At 39.5% G+C, this 17,313-nt stretch overlaps 1 protein-coding gene across 5 annotated transcripts in view; it reads left to right on the top strand.

Moving 5' to 3' along the window:
- The window catches only part of DNAJC6 (DnaJ heat shock protein family (Hsp40) member C6), a 139,073-nt gene extending 122,323 nt beyond the window's left edge, over positions 1 to 16,750 (top strand). For all 5 annotated transcript variants that reach the window (XM_049618536.1, XM_049618534.1, XM_049618535.1 and 2 more), the window contains 6 exons: positions 1,966 to 2,034; positions 3,505 to 3,624; positions 9,295 to 9,558; positions 11,851 to 11,993; positions 13,538 to 13,714; positions 14,411 to 16,750. In XM_049618536.1, coding sequence (XP_049474493.1) covers positions 1,966 to 2,034; positions 3,505 to 3,624; positions 9,295 to 9,558; positions 11,851 to 11,993; positions 13,538 to 13,714; positions 14,411 to 14,512 — 875 coding nt within the window. In that variant the 3' untranslated portion in view covers positions 14,513 to 16,750. The remainder of the gene's footprint in view (positions 1 to 1,965; positions 2,035 to 3,504; positions 3,625 to 9,294; positions 9,559 to 11,850; positions 11,994 to 13,537; positions 13,715 to 14,410) is intronic.
- Positions 16,751 to 17,313: the final 563 nt, after the last annotated feature.

Raw genomic sequence — 17,313 nt, 5'->3', positions numbered from 1 at the left:
TATCTTACCATATAATATGTAAATATAAAATGAATTAACTCATTTTTTTCCTAAGTCTCTTTGAAACATAGTTAGTGATAGTGTTAATAAGGTTATGTATTTTCCTGACTTTAATACTTTGAACTTATTATTTTCATAAGGATACTATCTTTTGTGTCCCATAGGTATGGATGTTCATAGTTCAGTATGACAATTCTGGACTCAGTTCTCTGTTTTTTGTTAATTGGTTAGAAGATGTTTGTCACCCACTCGAAGCCAGTTAGCACCTCTTTGTTTTGCTGCTATACTTCTTGTTTTGTCCTGTGTCATGCCAGACTGAAAAGAATTTTCCACTATCCTTCCTGAAAAAAACAATTATTCCACTGTTAGCGGGTCAGTTGCATTATCTTCATACAGGATAACATATAGGTCAGACTCAGATGTCAGATTAGGAGGTCAAATTGCCCACCTTAAATACTTCCTGCCTTTGAGTTCTACAGATATTTATTGAACATCTACTCTGAAGAGAACAATCACTTGGGGCATAGTGTGGAATAGAAAGTAAATAACCATAATTAAAAGCAAAATAGAGATTGAAAGTGTTAGGTAATTACCTTTCCATTTGTGTATTCCTATATCTTCAACAGATTTTAAATTTCTTGAGGACAATGTCTTTTAGTTCTCTGTTCCCTTGTATGGTGCCTTGCATATGGTAGATGGTCATAAAGATTTGTGGGCTTGATTAGTAACAAAGTTGGAGTTCTAACACCTATTTCTACATCCTAGTTGAATATAAGACTATGATCAGAAGTTAAAGAAATTAAATAGCAAGTGTTAGTGAAATTGTTTGATTTCTATTACATTTTTTGTGGGTTACTATGGTAGAAGAGGAATAGAAAGGGAAGAACTCTTATGGCTGATAAGGACATGTTCTTTTCAACTTAATGATGGGAAAGTACAAGAAGTCTTGTACAGACAAATACAAGAGTTGGTAGTGCTAATTTTGGTGCTCTGGTGGTGGTGGGGTGTGTGTGTGCATGTGTGTGTGTGTGTGTGGTGTGTGTGTGTGTGTGTGTGTGTGTGTGTGTTTAATACTATTTGCCATGTAAGTTTAATGTTTGCATTTTACCCACTGATTTTATGGACAGAACCTACAGATGCCTTAGAAATAAATTCTTTCTTATGGGACCTTGTTTCTTATTTGGATTTTATAGGTTCAGAAAAAACTTACTCTACCAATGTGTATTCCTCTAATATACTTGATTCTTTGTAGCTGAACATTTCTTTTAATTCCTGCATTTGGAATTTTGAGAGGGGCCAGCATGATTTCTTTTGAAGCTGCAGTAAATTTGTTTTGAGTGACAGTAGACTCTCTCTGACACCAGCATGGTGGATGATGTATAGCTGCTCAATACATGTTCTGACTGACTCATCCTTCTTTGTTCAGTCACAGCAGAGGAGAAAACAAAATTTCAGTTCTAAGCTGATCATGGCTCTCCTACACTTATTAATACCAGCTTAAGACAAATTGAGCTTAAGTTTCTTTTCATCTTTTCTTATTGGCCACTGACTTTGTGTTAAATGTAGAGGTGGGACACACAAAGTGAATAAGATAGTTCTTGCCTTAGGAGCTAACTGTTGCCTTAGGAGCTGTTAGCCAAGGAGCTAACAATTTAATGGAGACAGACATATGCGCAGTTATAATTCGAAGTGTGGATGGAAGTAAAATATAGGTAACCCAAAGAAGGAAGAGTAACAAAGAGTATATGGGTTCTACAAACTGTCGCATAAGTAACCATACATGGAGACACAAAGATATCAATATTGCAAAATGTTTGGAGAGCCCAGAAGGAGATGAATCATGTGGGACCATGGCAGGTCACGCAGGCTTCATGGAAGGGACAGTATTTATTTGTGTGAACTCAGAAAAGTGGGTTCTCAGTTATTTTGTTGCGATTCTTTCTCTTCTCCCCATTTCTTCTGCAGCGTCTAGTACACCTGCTGTGAACATTCAGCCAGATGTTTCAGGAGGCTGGGATTGGCATACCAAACCAGGTAAAAGTCAACAGGTTATTTTTGTGCGTATTTAGCCAACTGCTAAAGCATAATCCTTCACTGAGGCTATAATGAGTACTTATAGAGTATCATATAGCTCACCTATGTAATTTCCTAAAGACTCACATTCTCATGGAGGTTTTCACACTGCCTTTATGGCATGACAATAGTGTGTTTTATACATTATTTATAACTATTCTCAGTTTCATTTGCTGAATGTCTGTCTTGACAATAGAATTAGACAAATCTGGGTATACAGCTAACTCAACCACTTAGTGACACTTGGATTTTTTTATAAGCCTGAACCTCTGTTTTTTAAATCCATAAAATAGGGTTTATAATTCTTGTCCCACACAGCTACATGTTTTTTCTAATATACATTTTTTTTTATTTTAAAGAGAAAGAAAGAGAGAGGCTGGGGGGTCAGAGGGAGAAAGAGAGAGAATCTTAAGCAGGCTCCATGCTCAGTGCGGAGCCCGATGTGGGGTCAATCCAACAATCCTGGGATCATGACCTAGCCAAAATCGAGAATCGGATGCGCAACCAACTGAGCCACCCAGGCACCCCTGTATAAGTGAAATAGTTCATATGAAATTTTCTGGCATAGAGTAGGTACTGAATAATCTGAATAGTCTTCTTTCTTTTTTTAAAAAAATTTTATGTTTATTTTATTTTTGAGTGAGAGAGAGAGAGACACACACAGACAGAGCGTGAGTGGGGGAGGTGCAGGGAGAGAGGGAGACACAGAATCCAAAGCAGGTTCCAGGCTCCGAGCTGTCAGCACAGAGCCTGATGCAGGACTCGAACCCATGAACCGCAAGATCATGACCTGAGCCAAAGTCGGCGCTCAACCAACTGAGCCACCTAGGTGCCCCTGAATAGTCTTTCTCAACAGAGGGTTTGTTGTAGGGCTGAATTTGTCTGTAATAAATAAATTCTCTTTCTCATGGCTAGTATGGTATTTCTTGAGAGCCATCTTCATGTGATTGCATTTCCAATGCTGTGTGGGTTAACACACATACACACACACACACACACACACACACACACACACACACACTATATGCTTATCACAGCAACTTTTTGGAGCGGTTGCTGTTTCTTTATTTAACCAAGGAGAAAATGTTGAAGCTCAGAGAAGTTAAGCAACATGCCGAAAGTTACTCAGCTAGGAAGTGGCATTCAGAGCCAGGCCTGACTCCAAATCCCAGAGGAAAGAATGGAGTCAGGTGAGATGAGAGGTAAACATTGGATGTAGTAGTTTGCAGGGATGGCTAGGAAATGACATATACCTCCTCTGTTCCCTGTCCCTGCTCCAGGCCACTACTCACTAGCAACTTGTAACATCTTTGCAAAACCCTGTCCTAATTTCCCCTAAGAGGTAAAATGAGCAGTAGCCCTGGATTTCTGAATTCCAGAATTCAGCCTCTGACAACTAACTCATTTTCAATGATTTTATTTCCTTTTCAGGAAGCTTTGGAATGGGAAGCAAGTCAGCTGCCACCAGCCCAACAGGATCCTCGCATGGCACGCCCACGCATCAAAACAAACCGCAGACTCTGGATCCTTTTGCTGACCTTGGGACTCTAGGTATGAACTCAGCAGGTTAAGATATAAGTAACATTTACTTATGGCTCAAAGCCTCACATCTAAATCTTTGGTGTTACAACAAGCTGGTATTGTTACCTGGGACCTAGAATAGTACGTATTCTTAAGCAATGCTCTAAAATCTGAGACTGGCTTTTTAAAAAAAAGGAAACAGGCCCCAAGTACTGGGTTGGAACTAACCCCTATTAAATCGTTTCTCCAGTGCCTAATTTTAGTTTAGTAGCATGAGTACAGTCAGAACTTCCAGGAGTACCTAACAACACAGTTTGGCTACAGCAAAGGTAATGAATGTGTACAGAAATGCTGAGAGAAGAGGCCAGTCGTATAGATTTGTGATGTATAGGGCCAGCCATGCACAGGCCTTCCTGTGATGTTCCCCCTGAGATCCTCACACTGGCATCCCTCTTCTCTCCACTGACTACAGTGCTCTCTGCTTCGTTTGTAAAATTCCATACAGAAAATAGACTCTGTATAGAATTCTCAAAGCGTTTTTCACCATATGTTGATCATTTTTGAGGGATAAGTGTTCCATGAGCAAGTGATTTTGGAAGCGCTAAGTTGCTAAGTTCTGTGGACTTGGATTATTGCAAAAACTTCTGAGCGTACCTGTTCTTGGTGAGGTTCCCCAAAAGCATACAGTTTGCAGGGTTCTCATCTATCTCACCAAGGAACCTTTTTTCAAGGAACAGCTTGTTGGACTAGCATATTATGAAACCTTTTCTTCGTCCTTTTTCCTTTCTTCTCCGTGCAGTGCAGAGTTAAATAAGGGAGTGGAGATAGCCCTCACATACAGTTTTGAATTGGCCATATTGATAGTTTAGATTCTCAAGAGAGCCCTTATGAGGCATTTAGAGCTAAATTGTCTTAAGGGAATAAGAACGTGACTCCATTTTTGCCAGTAATTGTATTGGAATCTTAACCTTCCATCATGCCCTCTTTAGAATTGTTTTTTCTTTTAATAACTCTTAAAATCATTTTCCTTTCTCTCCTTTTCCTTTCTCTTCCTTCTTAATGTAAGTTTCAAATTTTAAAATAATAACAGGTGAAATTCTACTTCAAATAAAATCTTATTCACTGTTCATTTTTTTATTCATTCCACAATTATTTACTAAGTGCCTTCTGTGTGTTAACATTGTCTTAATAAAAACCAACCAAACAAGAAAAACCAAAACAACATTCCTGCTTTCCTAAAGCTTATATTCTAGAAAAGGAATGAAATAGTAAATGAATAAATATGTGATATAATGTCAAATAAAAATAACAATTAATGTTTATTGGGGCTTTACTGTGTGCCAGACACTATTTTAAGTGTTTTACGTTTCATTTAGTCTCCCCAATAATCTTTTTTTTAATGTTTGTTTATTTTTGAGAGAGAGAGAGAGTGAGCGAGCAAGCACAAGTTGGGGAGGGGCAAAGAGAGAGGGGGACAGAGGGTCTGAAGCAGGCTCTGCGTTGACAACATAGAGCCCGATGCAGGGCTCGAACTCATGAACTATGAGATCATGACCTGAGCTGAAGTTAGACACTTAACCAACTGAGCCACCCAGGTGCCCCTATCCTGAATAATCTAAGTTTATTTTGAGAGAGAGAGGAGAGAGAGAGAAAGCACACGCATGAGAGCAAGGCAGGGGGAGGGGCAGAGAGAGAGGGAGAGAGAGAATCCCAAGCAGGCTCCATGCTGTCAGCACAAAGCCTGATGTGGGGCTCGAACTCATGAACTGTGAGATCATGTCCTGAGCCAAAATCAAGAGTTGGATGCTTAACGAGCTGAGCCACGCAGGCACCACCCCCCAATAATCTTTTGAAGTAGAGACTGTTATCCTCATTTTGCAGATGATGAGGAAACTGGGGCACAAACGATTAGGTCACACTCCCGAGTCATGGGTTTTCAGTACCATGATGTCTGGGTCTGGAGCTCACACTCCTAAGCCCTGTGCTAAGTGCTATAAAAGAAAAAAAGCAGAGAGGGATGGTGAGTGATAGATGGCCTGGGGTGTTATTTCAGGTATCAGGTGGAAAGGCCTCTCTGAAGAGATGATCTTTATAGGAAGTTCCTTTTAAAAATCCAGCATCACATCTTGCATTTAGACATCATGTCATTTTAGGCAACTTTAATCCGGAATCATTCCTTTGCCTTTTTTTTTTTTTTTTTTTCCTTTCATGACATTGATCCTTGAAGGATAGAGGCCAGTTGAGAAAGTCTCAATTTAGGTTTGGTATTAACTTTGATCACTTCCCTAAAAGGGTATCTGCCAGGCTTCTTTATCATAATGTTATTATTTTTTCCCTTTGTAATTGATGAGTTAGCTGGAGGAGATAATTTGCGACTACCCTATATGAGAATATTCTATTCTCTATCTGATTTAGCTACTGGTTTTAGCAGTCATTAATGATTCTTGCCTGAAGCAGTTATTACTACAATGGTTGCAGAATTGTGATTTTTCTGATTCTTCCCTTCTTTCTACATATATTAATTGACACTGTAAAAAAATTTCCTTTTCTTTCTCTCTCTCTCATCAGAATGGCCTAATAGATTCTTTTTTGATTCATTACTGTCATTATTTTCTCTAATGTTCATGTCTAATATTTGGTTTGGTTTGTGAAATCCCCTCCTTTTTTCTGGATTCTGTGTTCTTTTCACTCAAGTTCATCATTTTTTGAAAACTTTCTTTCTTAACGGCACAAGATGTTCTAGGCTTGTTGTGAAATGTTTTCTCCCCAGTCCTAGAATCAGTCATTCCCCAAGGAATCCTTATTCCTTTTTGTGGAGAATGATATTTGGAAACCAGGATCTGTGCACTAAGTGTGTTCATTGGTACTGGGGTGGGAGTCATTGCTCTGCCTTTCAGGAGCTAGATAGAGATAGGAGATGCGTGGATATAGCTACATATATAATCCTATCCAATACACAGGGCGCTCCTTTGCCTTGCCCTTTTCCACATATGTATTTTCCATTTCCCTGGATCTCAACAACATTAATTGCCACACGACAAAAATTTCAGAATAGCGACACCCATATCACTACAACAACCAACCTGTTGGGAGGAGTTCAGGAATTCTTTGTCATTTTTGAAATGTAATTAATTCTTACAGTCGCTGGGAAAACTAGTTTCCTAAATTCTTGCATGTTTCAAGTCACGTAACTTAGGAAACTTAAGTGAGTTTCCTAAAGCCACACAGTGAACAGGTGTATAAGCAGGGCTACAAGCCAGAATTTTTGACACCTAGGCAGTTGCTTTGAAGATTAAAATCAAACTTCCAAATTACATAGCTGCAGTTCAGAAAAGACAAAAGACAGTGTCCTTCTCCTAAAGGTGTTTTCACATTGAACAATTCTGTTCCATACAGCAGTGCCTTAGTTCCTCCCATAGACATTCTGATCTAATTGGTCTGGCGGTGGCCTGAATATAGGGAGTTTTAGAAGCTCCCCAGGTGATGGTAATGCCCAACCACAGCTGATAACCAACTGCTGTAGCTTTTAATGAGGATAGCAGTGGCCTCTGGGTTTAGCAGCTGCTTTGCATTTTTGTCAGTTCCCTGCTCCGGTAGCATTAAAAATTAAATTTCTGAACATGGGAAGAGAAGATTCTGGAAGAGTGGGCATCCGAAAGTCCTACAATGTTGACACCCCTCGAGAACAGGATCTGCATGTGTCTTTTCACCACCGTGTCTGCAGCCTAGCGTGTGAAGGATGTTCGATAGTGTTTTATAAATGAATGAATAAATGGCAGTGTAATGGGAATAAGGAAGCTTTTTTTTTAGTGTTTAGGAGTTTCCATATTTATTTAATTAAATAATGTATATATATCAGAAGGAAGATAGTAAGCATCCTTAGACTGTAAAATGAAATTCCAGTGCAGAATGAATACCCAGCCTAAGGTGTATGTTGATGTGCTGTTGGCAGGAGGGCCCAGGTCCTCATGAAGAGACGCTTCATGCTAAGTTATGCACTGACAGGGGGCAATGCCAAGCCTCAGAGCTTCTGTCGTCACCTTTTCCTGTTACCAAGTATTTATTAAGCCCTTATGATGTTTCAGTGTATTCTGGGCATATGAACTTGCATTATATTATAATGTATAATGTCTCTTAATTTGCTTAATTCATGGTTTGTGAAATATATTCATATAGCCTTTGTGTCTTTATGGTATACCTGTAACATAGATGTAGTTCTGGTTTTACAAATGAAACTGAGACTCAAGGAGATGAAGTTTTTTCACTGAGCTTCGGAAGAGCAGGGATTCTCCATAGACCATATTCCCAATGCCCAGTACTTTATATGGCACACAGATGCTCTGTAAATACTGATGAGTGAATGTACGAATGGTTGAATAAGTATGTGCATGAATGGGTGATAAAGCTGAGACTCAAACTCAGATTGACTCCAAGTTGCAGGGTCCATTATACAGCATTCCCACTGGGGAAAGAAGGAGGAGCCCCAGATCAAAGTAAAGGGAGAGATCTCTAGAAAGAAGAGATGGTAAGGGATAAATTGTAGTGACAGGCTCAGAGATTTGGGGAGGAATTAGGGATTATGGGTGCAGCAAATGAGCATGACATTTGGAGGAAGGATGCCTATAGTCAAGACTCAGCTCCGTTAACTAGATCATGAGCAAGTCAGGAAACTTCTCTGAACTTTGGATTTCCTCATTTTTAGAGTGGGGTCAGTAAGTACTACCTACCTCCCTAAGAGTGTTGTATAGACTGAAGGAAGTAATAGACACAAAAGTATTTTGTACATGCATATTAGTTATTTTATTATCACTGTTACTTTGGGTTTGGTGCACGAAAGTCTTCCTAGAGATCACCACATTTCAGTTTCTCATTTTACCTCTTTAAACACAAGACACTGTTGGTCTTTGTATTTTGGAAACAGCCCAGCACGAATGCAGTGAGTACTTAAAAGTTAGGAGACTGTGGAATCAGAATTCTACTTAAATTCCTGGCACAAAGTAATAATCATTTTTTTAAAGCTTGAGTAAGATCCTTTACCCAGTTCAAAGTTGCCATAGTGCTGGCTGTGTTTATACTCCTGCAATGAAATGCAAGAAGTGTGAAATTGAAACCTACTTGTGAATTTTCAAGACATCTTTGTTTACTCACGGGCACTAACCATGTTTGTACTTACAACAAACAATGATTAATCGTGATCATTGAAGTTTAAGTAGTACCTTGATGAATGAATGTATTTTCTTTTATTCTCTCTTCTTGTCAATTCGGTAGTTGTTATTTTTTTTTTTTTTTTCCCAGTGAGAAATAGAATGTGCTTATAAGGTGGGAAGGAGAGGAGACATGGCAGTGTGGGAAAAGACAGGGCTTTTCTGTCTTGGAGTCCAAGACTTGGATTCAAGTCCCAGTTCTGCCACTGCTGGCTGTGTGACTTAGAGAAAATCACTCAGCTGCTCTGAACTGCGGTTTGTATATCTGAAGAAAAAGATGGGGCTATTAATATACACCTAGAAACATCACAGTGGGGATTAAAGGAAATATATGCCTGCAATTCCTTTAATTATTAGGAAGGTTAATTGTGCCATCAGTCAAGGTAATTTCCACTAAAGTCACTGAAAACAAAAACTTGGGACATAGAACTAGAGGTTACTCAAAACAGCATTCCTCTCTCTCTCTCTCTCTCTCTCTCTCTCTCTGTTTCCATAGGTAGTTCTTCCTTTGCCAGCAAACCCACCACACCAACTGGACTGGGTGGAGGATTTGCGCCTCTCAGCTCACCGCAGAAGGCATCTCCGCAGCCTATGGGTGGAGGGTGGCAGCAGGGAGGTGGCTACAACTGGCAGCAGACACAGTCCAAGCCACAGCCCAGCATGCCCCACTCCTCTCCCCAGAACCGACCCAACTACAATGTGAGCTTCTCGGCCGTGCCTGGGGGGCAGAATGAACGTGGGAAAGGATCAGCTAATTTGGGTAAGGGTGATGGCGTGTAGCCTGACTATAGGGTAGCCTGTGTTGTCATGTTACCTGTATATATGCCTGAAGAAGGAGACAGAAAACAATTCCAGTATTTTCTGAGTCCATCTTTCGTTGTAGAGATACAACAGGATCCCTCCCTCCCACTCTGTGCTTGAAGCACCTGGGTTTACCATGCTCTTGACACTCATCACATCATTTTGTGACTTAGGCTAGTGCACTTGTCTGTCTCTTTCCACACTGACCCCTGATGGAGAGCAGGTGTGGTGTCATGTGATCATTAGCACCTAGCTGAGGGCTTGGCGTGCAATAAGCACTAAACGAATACTGAATGGATGTGAGTGGTGGAGCGGCTGGATCTTGAAGCTGTTATTCCTTTGGAAGAGCGGGGAGAGGAGAAAGGTTGGGAGCCTTGTAAGCTCTGTGTTCACATTTGCCCTTGGATCCTCATCACAGGAGGGTGTATGTCTTGGGACATTTATCTTGCTTATGCTCTGGTTGGCAGATGTTTCAGATCACTGGGTTTCCTACATGGTTTTTTCCTCTCTTCTGAGAAGAAAGTTAAAAGAACACAAAGTGGGCCAACAGCTAAGGCTAGAGAGTACTCTGGATAGGATTCAGTCTCTTCTTTTTTCTTTTTTTTTTTTTGAATGGGATTCTTGGTAACAAGTAAAAAAATACTGTATTTTGCATAGCAGCGATGGTTAAATTTGAGTTTGTCAAAAGTCCTGTTATATTTCCCATCTCAATTGATTTGGTCATACTCAAGAGCTGAGTCTTTAGGGGCATGGTGAAGAAACAGGCCTTTCTCTTTGTAGAACATGGAAAAGGAAATTCTACTTTTTCTAGTAACTGTAGCTAACGTTGAGTGCTTGCTGTATGTCAGGTGCTGTTCTAAGTAGTTTCACGCATTATTTCATATAATCTTCAAAACCAACTCCACATTGTAGATGAAGAATCTGTGACAGAGATAAATGAAGTAATTTCTTAAACCCATACAGCTTGTAAGTGACAGAACCAAGATTTGAACCCAGGCAATTCAGCTCCAGAACCCCTCCTCTTAACTGCCACACTCTACTTGATTCGACACAGGTACCTTCTCAAAATAATAACATGACAGGGACTCTTTTGCCGGGAATATGTAACATCACGTTTGTTCTTTGGTTCACGATGGGTATTGCTTGCACAGTTCCATAGAGTCTTGTGGCTCCCCCTCTATTTTTATTTTGAGTAGATGTAGGGTAATTGTCAGCAGTCGGCAGATATTTATGTAGCATCTTAAATGTAGAAAACTTTGGGAATTATGGAAGTGAACAAGACAGGCAGATTCCCTCATCTCAGAGCACTTGCATTTAGTGTGTGCATGTGTGGGTGTGTGTCCAGAACGTCTTACGGTATAGAGATGGCAAATGGCTTTCAATCCAGATGTCAACTTTGGTTGATGGGCATTGACAAGCATGGACTGCTGTGCTTCGGTTCTGTTTTGTTTTAATTTAATAAACATTTAAATAACCAGGCACTATTCTAAACTCCTGAAAATGTTAACTTCTCAATTCTTACAACAACCCTGTGAGGTAAGTAGTATTGTTAACACCATCCCTGTTTTACAGATGAGGAAATTGAGGCCGGAGGATAATAAGTAACTTGCCCCAAGGTCCCACTGCTGATAAGTGTAATTCAAGCCTGGAGAGTCCAGGCTTGTAATTCAAGCCTGGGGAGTCCAGCTATAGAGACTTTGCTCTTTGCCATCAAGCTAGGCTGCCTCTCTAAACATTGAGAAAGACTGTGAGGCCACAGCCAGACTTGGAGGAAAAGAGCGGTATGATGGGCTAGAGCTGTCAGTGGGTAGAACTGGGCATGGTCAGGAAAGTGGTGGCATCCGTGGACTTCAAGTACCAAAACCCAGTGTTAGTCCCATCACTGATACTAACTAGTTGTATAACTGGGGTGGGTGGGGTGGGGGTGCATCATGAGTATTTTCAGCTATAAAAAGATGATATGGTGGAAATGGTGTTATGGAGTTGGATTTACTGTAATAATCCAGCCTTGAGTTCTAGCTTTGCTGTGGATATGGCATATGATTCTGGAAAAATCTCTGAGGTTCTTCAAGCCTCATTTTCCTCATCTGCCAAATGGGCATGACAGTCTCATACCCTACTCATTGGGTTAAGTATAAGAAGATTAATATATGTGAAAGCACCTTGAAGACTCTTAAGTATTATGAGGTGATATGATTTTATGTTTAAGAGTAGAGACTATAATGATTTCTTTTTAAAACTTATATTGCAGAAGGGAAACAAAAAGCAGCTGACTTTGAAGACCTACTTTCTGGTCAAGGTTTCAATGCACACAAAGACAAAAAGGGGCCTCGAACAATAGCTGAGATGAGAAAGGAAGAAATGGCTAAGGAAATGGATCCTGAGAAATTAAAGGTGTGTGAGCTCCTGCCCCAGGGTGATTATTCTGTGTGAAAAAGTCCTGTGACAAGGCTATGGGTATGGAGCCTTCAGTGTTCCTGGTTCCCAGCTTCCTCACTGCTTCCCTCCATCCACTTTCAGCCAGAGCAGTTCTACTTTTATCTGTTTTGATTCTAGAAGTCTAGGTTAAGATTGGATTTGCGGAAAAAAGAATATTTCCCCATTAAAAAAGATTTGCCAACCAGCTACTCCCAGTTTAGCTTGGAAAGAAAAGAGTGGTTTCATTATGTGGATGTATTATGTGAGGTAGTGGAAGAGTTTTTGTAAAGATCAAGAGAATTGGAATGTTTGTGACAGACGGAGAGGTTGAATTCCTATGTGACAAAGTACTAAGTATGCTGATGCCAGAATGAACTGGGAGATGGGGCTCTAATCTGTTACCGCATTAAAGGGTTTCCAAAACCAGGACTAGCACAGCCAGTCCATCTTACACATTTTGAAAAAATGTAACATATTTCCAGACAGATTTGAACATTTGTGAAGGATACATAGATTCTTAGATTCTCTTTTGAATACAATATAGGATCCTTGGTTTGCATTTACTTTTTGCTTCATGTAACACTACCGAGACTTTCTATTTCTTCCAAAGCTCTGTGCTCCATCTTGACAACATTTGTTCACTAGGCAAACTCTGACAGTTTTTTCTATGGAAGAAAATAGTTTATGTCTTTTAAATGATGCTCGGTTGTTTAGTTGGTACATGGTATTTAGTTGCTTGGGAGAGTAGGCATTATTAACCTTGGCTAAACCATTCATTCACCAACGTACACACTGACCTCCTACTATGTGCTAAATGCTGGTGTGTTCTTATAAACCCTTCAACTTAATCACCTCATTTGTGCAACCTGAGAAGACTCAAACTGTGAACATTCATATTACTACTTGGGTTAATTCATTTAACAGTTTTCGAGTTTTCTTTTAAAGCTGTATTTTGAAGCAGTCATGTTATTTGTCTCCTGAGTTATAGTCTTGGTAAGAAACAATACCTCTTCTCAAACAGCTCTGCCTAATGGCAAGGAAAAACACACACACGGGTGATTATGATAAAACACAGCACATATTAAGATAGAAACATGTTTAAGGGATTAGCCCAGGGAAATCCCCCCCCCCCACCGGGATATTTATTTAGTGTGTGTGTGCCAGATACTATACCAGACAGAGGCAGATAGCAGAGACCAAAATGGACATGGTCTGTGCCCCCATGGAGTTCATGCTTTAGGAGTGAGATTAACTCTGGGGTGGGGTAGAGAGGAAGGGATTCAAGCTCTCAAAGGCAAATGGTATGAAATTCCTGAGCAGGCTTTTAAAGGATGATGAAGGGTTAACAGGAAAACCAAGGTAGGAGGTGAAAAATTATCCTAGGTAGAGAAAACAGCTTGGAGCATGCACAGTGCCCCATGTGGTTAATGTTGTTGGGGCAGAAGCCATTTCCAGAGACTAAGTGGAGACCTTAGGGACTTGAAAACATTTCTATTTCCTAATTCCCTCTGCGTTTACAGATTCTGGAATGGATTGAAGGTAAAGAGAGAAATATCAGAGCACTTCTGTCCACGATGCACACTGTGTTGTGGGCTGGGGAGACCAAGTGGAAACCAGTTGGCATGGCTGACCTGGTAACACCTGAGCAGGTGAAAAAGGTATACAGGAAGGCTGTGCTGGTGGTGCACCCAGATAAAGTGAGTATGATCTGCCCTGGTATAGCACTTCTCTGCTCCTTATTTCATTAGCTTATGACCATGTATTAAAACATTATACTCTCAATTTTCTGGTTATTAGGCCATTTAAATGATAAAGTCCATGGGCTAACATCAAGTTTTTTAACAAATAGTTATACTTTATGAAGCAAGAGAAGAAATTAAACTATATATTACAATAATGGAATGGGAGGGCTTTCCCTAGGTATATGATTTATCACTGACTAGTTTTTTTTTCCAATTTTTAAATAAAGTTTATTTATTTATTTTTGAGAGAGAGAGAGAGAGAGAGAGAGAGAGAGAGAATGCACACACATGAGCGAGGGAGTGGCAGAGAGGGAGAGAGAGAGCGAATCCCCGGCAAGCTCCACACTGTCAGCATAGAGCTCAATGCAGAGCTTGATCTCACGAACGATGAGGTCATGACCTGAGCTGAAATCAAGAGTCGGACGCTTAACAGACTGAGCCACCATATGTGAATTTCTAAGGGGAGAGAGTTTTGGGGAGGTTATAATAATTAGGATCACATAGAGTGAGCTATAAAATAAGAAATGGCCTAATAGAAAAACATTTCAATTACTTAGAGCCCACATATTAGCAGTGAAAATTTTAATACAAATAAAATTTCAGTCTGTAGTATCTAATGTGTTTTGCTGTTCTTTTTTCTTTTTTCTACAGGCTACTGGGCAACCCTATGAACAATATGCAAAGATGATTTTTATGGAGCTCAATGATGCCTGGTCTGAGTTTGAAAACCAAGGTCAAAAGCCCTTGTATTAGTTTTTGAGCTTTTCCATTTCTGCTGCAGACCTGTGCTAATGCTTAGTGTGTGTCACAGTTCTGAAGTTTTCACAGGTGAACCAAAAACTCCAGTAACATGTATCCAGTACTAAACTGTTAAATTACTCGTGAATTAATTACTCATTGATAAGGAATGTGGATGTTTATTTCCTCAAGTCCCCACCATTAAAGGTCCAGAGCAGGGAAGGAACTTTTAGTGAGAGGACCTTGTGGAGTTCCTACATTCCAGCCTGCCCTTTGGGGGGCAGACTCAGCATTTTGTGGGGAAATGGAAACCAGAGGCCACCAAAGGCATAACACCCATCTCATTGTCTGAGAATAGGATTAATGAGCAAAAGCTATGATAATAGAAGTACATGGTGGATTTTAACTAATGGTTTTTAGATTTTCTTGGAAAGATGTCATTAAAGCCATGGCTTTACATTGACTTTAGGAACACAACCACCAAGTATTTTATTTTTGTGGAAATTTACAATGGTCTTTAGCATAATACTGTATACGTCTTTGGGTCAAGAGGACAATGTAAATTGTGGGAAGTGATTGTATTACAATCCAGTGATTGCCAACCCTGGATAAGCTAAAAATTAGTGCAAATGCTGACTGAAGAAAACAGGGACTCTGTGGAGAGAGAAATATTTGTTCCTGGTCAGAAAGTTGGGCTGCTACCTTCCTCTCCCTAGAAAACTGTAGTTGCTTAAAGAAAATGTCTTAAGGACGTAACTTCAACTCTAAACATGATTTGGAAGAAACTTATCATTTTGTCATAAGGCTTCATGCTCTTCCTTTTGCTTAGCCAAGAAAATATTTTTAGCTGGAAACAGGTTGTAAAGCAGTTTGGCACACCACAACGTATCAGGACCAGTGTCTAGTAAGGAGTCCCTGTCCTCTAGTTTTGTGAGTGGTTGTGGTAAGAGAGTAGAAAACAACACAACACCAGTGACGAGACAGGTGCAGTTGGAGTGGGAGAGCTGTGCTCACCTTCGGACCGGACCGAGTCAGATGGCTGGTCAGGATTTGCTTGGAGGGACCATGTTCTCCTCCCCACCTGTTGACACTGGATCCCTTGGATTATTCCAGTGGGGGTTAGTGTTTTAAAAGTAGTCGGGGGTCTACAGGAACAACATTCATGCAGGGACATCTGTGAAAGCAAAGTAAGAATGAAACCTTTGCAGACTTCACACTGGTTGGTTTGCACTTCAGTGTTTTGGCTGTTCCTCATTTTGAGGGGTCAGCAGTTGCCATCCCGTGACTTGAGGGGGATCTCTTTTGGTGTGCACATCCATGATGTGCATAGTATATATATATGCAAAGCAGATGGGCAAAAAGATTTCCATGCTAATCTTAAAAGGTTCATGCTCAATATGGTGAAAAGCTTTCAAAAGTTGTTTTTAAAAGACAATCATTTTTTGTTCCTATTTTAATTTTCTTGTGGCAAACTGTACCAGAAAAGCAGCATGTCAAAAATACTTCATGTTCTGTATAAAAATCTCTCTCTCTTTTTTTCTTGCTTGCTTGCTTTCTTTCTCTTCCTCCCTTTCCTTTTTTTTTGTTATAAATATTTATTATTTATTTTACCCTTTACTGACAATGTGAAACTCACAGAAAATGTTCTCCTTTTAAATATACAGCTGTAAACCATCAAGGTAACCATAACAAACTAGGTGTTATTTATTAACGTATTATGAAATAATGTTTGAACCAGTATGTGCTTGTCTTATTTAAAATTGGAATGTGAGACATGTTGCTGTGACCTGGTTTTTTTTTTCTCATTCACATTTGTAGATATTGTGTGAACTACAGTATATAATGATAATAATTAAAAGGATATTATGTGAATGTCACGTACATTTTGAAATGATAGAACTCTATTAGCTTTGTATCATGTTTGGATAATTCATCAGTATTCACAGTTTAAAACATCATTAAACATTATGTAATTAGCAATGAGAAAGAATCTTACCTAACTTAATAAATTTGGGATTTCCCTCATCTCTTTTCCAGATACATTATAATTCTGGACCCCTATTTATCTCAAAACTCTTAACATATGCAGACCAACAGATTTTTGCATTCCTTTTAAATATCTGGTTGTGACAAAGCTTGTTGTTGATCAGATTCACTGTTTCATTCATGTTATTGTAATATATTTTTTGTTTTGTAAATAAGTTACACACAACAAAATGTGATTGGTCTAAAATATTTGTAATGTATATTAAAAGGCTCAAAAATATTTGTAGAAACCTAAGTTATTTTTGGACTAAATATAACCTAAGTTATATTTGGGAATATAATGACAGGTTTGCGTTATACCTTCTGACATGATTCGCTTTTTAGAAAATTAACGGGAAAAGAGCATGAAAACATTTAATACATTTGCTGTATTTCTGGATTTCTGGATTTATACATTAACCACCTCCACTACCACCCTTTCCCCTACACACACACACACACACACACACATGATCATGCTTTTTGAAAACTATGTTTCAAAAAGAATTGGCATAGAAATCCTGGTCTCCTGGATAGAATATGAATGAATTTTCAAAGCTGCGTTTGTATGCTGAGGCAAAGAAATTGATCTTGGAAGTCTGGGACTTTGTCATAGTAAACAGGACTGACCCTTGAAAAATGCAGGGATTAGGGTTTCTGACCCCACATGTAGTCAAAAATCCATGTATAACTTTTGATTCCTCCAAAGCTTAGTTAGTAATAGCCTACTGTTGACTAGGAGCCTCAATGATAACATAAAGTTGAGTGACTTCATATAAATGATAACATAA

This window comes from Panthera uncia, assembly GCF_023721935.1.
Source record: "Panthera uncia isolate 11264 chromosome C1 unlocalized genomic scaffold, Puncia_PCG_1.0 HiC_scaffold_4, whole genome shotgun sequence".
Lineage (NCBI taxonomy): Eukaryota > Metazoa > Chordata > Mammalia > Carnivora > Felidae > Panthera > Panthera uncia.
The sequence above is the reverse complement of the archived record's forward strand: the minus strand, read 5'-3'. Positions and strand labels throughout refer to the sequence as shown.